General features: G+C 36.5%; 1 protein-coding gene across 1 annotated transcript; it reads right to left on the bottom strand.

Moving 5' to 3' along the window:
• Positions 1–2,877: 2,877 nt before the first annotated feature.
• Positions 2,878–5,778, bottom strand: LOC100262203 (putative receptor-like protein kinase At1g80870). The gene has a single exon (XM_010656794.3). The coding sequence runs from the start codon at positions 5,425–5,427 to the stop codon at positions 3,223–3,225; it is 2,205 nt and encodes a 734-aa protein (XP_010655096.2). The 5' UTR covers positions 5,428–5,778; the 3' UTR covers positions 2,878–3,222.
• Positions 5,779–6,916: the final 1,138 nt, after the last annotated feature.

Raw genomic sequence — 6,916 nt, 5'->3', positions numbered from 1 at the left:
AAAAAATGTTCTTGGTTAAGTTTGATTAGTTACTCATCGATCTGTGGATCTATGAATTTATGTTTAAAATGCTAGTTCAATTATTAAGATTAATGAATCAATTTTTAAAAGTTTAATCTAAGGGAAAATATCAAACCTTAATTTTATCATATAGAATTATTGGTTCTAATGGTTATTCAAAGAGTGTGAGTTATGTTTTGAAGTTCCAATGGGAAAATATTTGATTAGAATTGACAATAGTTATTTTTAAGTCTAATGCAACTTGCTTTTAGACTTAAGTTTAAAAATCAAACAATACTTTAAGGTATATTTGGCTCATTTGATTTGATAGGAGAAGGATAAAAAATGTGATGATGTGTCATCCTATATTTGGTTAACAATGGTATGGGCAATGCGTCAATAATTATTGTAGAATGTATGATTTTTAGAAATAGTGTGTTAGCTGCTAAAAACAATAAATTCTTAAATTTAGAAATTGAAGGTGATTAAAAAACAATAATAGATCATTATAATAAAAAGAGTAACATCCCTAGTTCTATTATGTTGTTAATGAAAGGTATTTGAAAGATAACATAAGACATTTTTCCTTGAAAATAAATGTCAATGGGCAAACCTCGCGGCTTCACCTATGCCTTCCACCCGACGTTACTCATTGAAAGGCCTGTGAGCCCTCCTCATGCATTGAAGTAATTCAAAAGAAAGCAAAGAAGAATGGAGTGAGGAGGGTCATGGTTATAATGTTTCACTATATATGAAGTATATAAAAATATGAAGAAGAATAAGAAACACTTGGTGAATGAAAGGACTCATGATTGAAGATGTGGATATAAGAATTGAGAAAATATGAATGTTTCGGAAATCCAATAATTGTATTTGATTCTATTCTTTATAATATTTTATATGTCATAGTAGAATGATTATTTTATTTGTGGATATAAGTATGATTGGTCAAACAACGTTAAAACCTCATATACCTTTGTATGACTGTTTAATTTTTTTGTTCTTGAAATGACATTATTTGTATTAAAGTTATATATATATATCAATATAAAGCCTACTAGGATTTTCATGGGAAATTTGGGGGACCCATGAAATTGAAGCCAAATGAGTAGGCATCATGCAATTAGAGCAAAGCTTTGACCTCCATGTACTCCACTCTACACAAAATGTGGCCATCCTCACTTATGAGATATGGATTTGCATCAACTGCCATAATAATAAATTCAATTGGGTTGTGTCAAAGGATGAAGTCATTTACTATTTCATGAACATTTCATAAAATCTTAATATATTTAATAACAAATTATGAAACTTCAAGTAACTAAGTGTTGGTCAATGACTTCATAATTTATGATTATCATTCTCAATCATTATTGTGAATCAACTGTTTATTTTGCAAATTTAATGATACAAATCATAAGCATTCATTCATAAAATTAAAAAACATTTCTTCACAAAAAGTAAGATTGCCATTATGGTGTATGGTTGATGATCGAAACTTTTGGTGGTTGTTGGGCAGTCAAACAAAAATCAAAGGCATGAATAAAGGAGGAAACATGAGTCATAAATGGAGTTATGAAGAGTGAGGCAGTATATAATTTAAAAGCTTTGCCAACCCTTTTGAATAGGGTGCTTGGAAGTCAAAACAAGTCCTTAAATGACTCATGGAGCTCTTTTGTACAAGAATTTTGTTATGTCCTCATCAAAAATTCAAACAAGAGAGCTTGTTTAGGGCTTTGGAGGGTTTGGTTTTTGGCATTTTATTCCACCCACCCAATAAATGTTGTAAGGCAAGTGCCTGGTTAAGACTGCCCCTCTATCCTACCTCACTTAAACCATGCCTGCATCCCACATTACCTAAACATAGGGATGACAATGAAATTGAGTTTTTCGATATCCATTTCATCCTATTCCCGTAGAACGAGATTGGAAGAAATATAAGGCTAAGAATAAGTTTGAGATTTCCTTTTTTTTTTTTTTTTTTTTTTAATCTAGGTTGTTAAATTCGTGATGTCTCAATTATATATAGAATTAAATAAAAAATAATTTAATTTAATTTTTTATTTTTCATCTTCAATACATATAAAATAAAATTACCTTTTATAAAAATAAATAATAAAATTTATAATATTTATAATTTATATTTATTTTTGATATAATAAAAAATTTTCCAAAAATATTAAATGAGATAAGATGCTGTGGTTATGAGAAATTCTCTTATCTTGTGTCTATTTTTTTGGGAGGAAAAATAAGAATAAGTCTAAATAATCAAATAAGATAAGGGTGATGCGTTCCAATTGTGTCTTGTTACCATATGACATTCAACAAAGATTCTATGCTAATTAAGATTATTTTCAAAAAGTAAAATGAAATATGAATTAAAAATAAGGTGATGAAAAGTGTTAGCCTTATCATTGATATGAATTTTCACTGCCAAACAACCTGAGAGTTCCCTAAAATCATCTATCTGATAAAAAAAAAAAAAAAAAAAAAAAAAAATCTTCTGAGTGTTTCCTAAAATCATTCTTCCTCTTCAACTTTCTTCCACCAATGATTCAATGAATCAAAAGTTCAAAACATAAAATCCCCAACACCTTAAAGCCCTCATTATGATTGTTTTTTTTTTTTTTTTTTTTGTCATAATGTAATACCCACATTGGATGGGAAATAAAATTTTTGACCATGACATCTCTTCTTAGACAAGTAAGCGTGTTTTCAAGCCGTGAAAACCTTTTTGAGTCCAGAACTAATAATATCTACTTAATTAGGTGCAAATCGTTATAAATGGTATCAAGATCTCGGAGTGACACTATGTTTACATTTTAAAGCCGTGAGACTCCTTTGACCAAGAGTAAACAATATTTACACACTTGAGTAAGAGTAGTTACAAATCACTTCCACCAAAATAAAGTTAAAGTTCAAAAACCAATAACAGAGACTATTGGTGGTGATATTTACAGACTAATAAAAGTAGTAAACCACTCCATCTATGGAGATACAGGTGCTTAATGGAAATAGAAAAGAGGCAGAATGTAGAATCCTCCCACTTGGGCATGGTTTCTAAACATCCTCTCCCAAATTCAACTGCAAATCCTGTTCTCAAGATTATGAAAATAAAAACACCATCCATCTAGATTTACAAAACGACACAATCCTCACAGTGAAAAGTGTTTTTTCTTTCCACTTTGCAGAACCTGAATTGACAAATTATGAAAAGCAAGATCAATAGGCTGGAGTTTCAGAGCCTGCACTGGCCTTGTGTTTCCTCCTGGACCTGCTGAACAATTTGGAAGGTGGAGAGGGAGAGAACTCAAAAGGGAGTGGGGGGAGATCCATCTCCCCTTTCAGAATCTTAACAATCTCCCCAGTGTCAGGCCTCAACTCTGGTATTTTCTGCAGACAAGTGAGCGCCAAGTTGATACACAAGCTCGCTTCGTCCTTACTGTACCCGTCTTTCAATCTCTCGTCCACGAGTTCTAAAATGTTTCCGGCTTGAGCTAATTGCCTACACCAACTTATCAAGTTTGCTTTCTCCAGCTTCATGGGGGAGGAGAGAACGTGTAGTGGCCTTCTACCGGACACAATGACAAGGATCAAAACCCCTAAGCTGTAAATGTCGGCCTTTTCCATCAAGTATCCGCACCCACCATACTCTGGGGCAACATAACACAAGGTCCCCCTCATGCTGGTTGTGCTGCTCAGCTCACGGCTGAAGAGGTCTCCGCTCCACATCTCGCTACCAGCAGAAGGGGTGTTCTTCTTCCTCCAGCCCCTTCTGAAACTGAACTCCATATTTGGGTCATACTCGTTCTCATTCTGATCCCCAAATTTCCTTCTCCTCCTCCTCAGCTGAAACCTTCTTCCCAGATCAAGATGTGGCATTCTGAAGCCCTTCTTCCACCTGGTCTCCAGCTTCTTCATCTTCTTCATCTTAGCACCCTTCTTGCTAATCTCTGCAAGGTGCTCCTCCTTCCACCATTCCTGCATCTTCCTGTGCTTCTTCTTGGTTCGGGTTTTCCAGCCCTTGGTTTCTCTCTTCTCGAACCCCTTGTTAGCATTTTCAATCCCAACTTCCCCTAACTGGGATTCCTCCAGCCTAATGGAACTATTCAAATTGGAGTTTTGGGGTTTCGCAGGGGAGGGGGAGGGGGAGCACTTCTTCTCCTCCTCCCAATCCGGGTTTGCAGAAGGGCAAATCTGACTCCCAATCCACTCCATAACATAATCTTTACTGCACAATTCACCACTCCCATCCTGCCTCCACCACCAATCTTTCCCCCATTGTTTAGACCCGGCAGAAACATCATCAACAACTGAAGAAGCATTACCATTCAACTCCTTACTATGCTCAATGCTGCAAGGCTCATCATCATAGGCGACAAACTTGTTCCAATCTTCGCCTCCACCCATGTCCACACACGACACCTCCTTTCCTTTCCCATTCCCAGTCCCATTCCCAATCTTGAAATCACCCTCACTCGCCATATTAGCATTGTAATTGAGTGAATTCAAGCTCAAACTCTTCACATTGTAACAACTCCTACTATTTTTGGAAGAAGACGAAGCTTGCAAGGCAAGAGCAAAGTCTACCTCATGCGCGCTATCCGCCGGTGTTTCTGCCCCACCCCCGGCTAAAGCTAAATTTCCCGACAGCTCTTGGCTCTTCCACAGCTCCTGGCTCCGACCCAACTCCTGACTGAACATCTCCACTCCGAATTCCCCCTCCATTTTGCTTCTGGACAGCCCGAAATCCGAAAGCTTAGCTCGATAATCGGAATCGAGAAGCACATTGCTGGGCTTTACATCGCCATGAATTACCGGCGGGTCGCACTCCAGATGCAGAAATGACAGCGCTCGAGCCACATCGTTGATAATCTCGAATCTCTGCTCCCAATTCAGGCTCATATTCAAATTCCCATCTCGAAAAAGCGCCTCTTGCAAGCTTCGATTCGGCATATACTCGTAAACGAGTATTCTCTTTCCCTTTTCAGCGCAATACCCCAAAAGCGACACCACAAAAGGCGATCTGAGACCACCCAGCACCATCAACTCGTTCTGGAACTCACGCTCCGCCTGAAACGACGTCGCGTCGAGCTTCTTGATCGCCACGGACTTGCCATCGCGCAGCACGCCCCGGAACACCGTGCCGGAGCCCCCTTTGCCGATGGCGTTTCCTGCGTCGAATCCATTAGCGGCGGATTTGACCTCTTTGTAGCTAAACCTGTGGAGCTTGAGAGGCGCTGTGGAGTCAAAAGGACTGGTTCTAGAGCGGTGAACGAGAGAGTACCAGAGGTAGAAGACAAAGTAGACCAATGCAAAGAGAATGAGAACAGTGGAAGAGATAGTGATAGCCAAAAACAACACCTTTGTCCTGAAAACTGAAGTGGGTTTCGGGGTTGAGCTTGGAGGAAATGGGCGGGAGGGCATGGTGGCCGAGAGAGGCTGTGTTTGGGTTGGGTTGGGGGTGTTTGGTTAGAGAGAAAGATGAAGAGAAAGAAGGTGAAGAAAAGGTGGTGGAGATTTTCATCTCCAGAGGAGGTTGCTTTACAGTTGGATAATGAAAATGGATTAATCATAACATTATTCGGATTAATATAGATTAATGGATAGTTGATGTTGGAAATTAAAAATATATAAAGGGAGAAAGGGACTGATGGAGGGTCCCCAAGGGTGCTTTTGACTAAAGGAAAAGGCTTTGATTCAGTGGAACAGGGAAAGACAAAGAAAATGGAGGGAAGAAGAAATGGTTTACAGTGGGGGAGAGAGAGAGAGACAGAGAGAGATGGTGGTAAATTTTTATCTATTTTCTATTGGTTTTAGGCTTTAGGTGCTAGATTCTTTGGATACCTTCCCAATCTCAATTAGGGTTTTTGACTTTTCATCATTTCGTTACAGGTTTGTCTGGTTATGGTCCTTCGTTTATTGGCAAATAAAAAGACAAGCATGGGGAGTAGGGATGAACCGGGTTTGGCCTATACGGTAACCCGACCCGGTTTTGTTGCAACGGATATGATTTATGACGGGGGTTTGATACTGATAAGGGTTCTGAAAATTTTGGAGCGGTTTCGGGTCGGGTTTGATTTAAAAATGTTTTGCTGGTTACTTGCAGTGTGAATGCTTGAAGAGAACGATATGCTTATTCTTTCCTTCAAGTTTTTAAATGAATGGTACTTAAAAATTTTAGTGGATGATGTTGGTGTTTGTCTTGTTGTTTTCCCCCCAAATATTTTGAATTTATTTAAAATTTAAATAAGAAAATAAATTTCCAATATTTTCCATTTTTTATTTAAATAATATATCTAAAAATAAGACAAGACTTAAAAAAAAAAAAATTGTCCTAGCACATATGAACCCTATTAAAAATTCAAATAAAAAAATAAAACATTTGAATTTATTTTCTCTTATTAACAATATAAAAATGTTTTTTTAAAATCATTATCAAAAGAACTTTTAAAATATTCTTATATCGATAAATATATGGGAATATTTTAATTCCATAAATAAAATTATAAAAAAACGTTGAATTTTAGTAATATTTTACAAAAATAAAGTTTAGGAATATTAATTTCTTAAACATGTGCTAAAAGACACACTCTTGCATTTACAAGATCTACTTTGCAAAACTATCTACCAAAAAATGAAGGAAAGTGCGCAAAAAGGCAAACATAAAACTAATTCAAAAAAGAAAAAACTTTAGGCATAAACAAACAAACAAGTCTTATGTTCTAACATGTGCGAGACATATCATACAAAATAAAGTAAAGCAATCGGAGCCAATAGATAGGAAACATACAAAAAGAAATCCACTTTACTATTGCCCAAAATATGTCACTTTAAAAAATGTATAAAGGCACAAAAAGAAAAATAATTAGTTCAAGAAACAAAAACCATTACATGGCAAACTTTCTTAGTGGAA

This window comes from Vitis vinifera, chromosome 9 (assembly GCF_030704535.1).
Source record: "Vitis vinifera cultivar Pinot Noir 40024 chromosome 9, ASM3070453v1".
Lineage (NCBI taxonomy): Eukaryota > Viridiplantae > Streptophyta > Magnoliopsida > Vitales > Vitaceae > Vitis > Vitis vinifera.
This window is presented reverse-complemented; position numbering and strand designations above follow the sequence as displayed.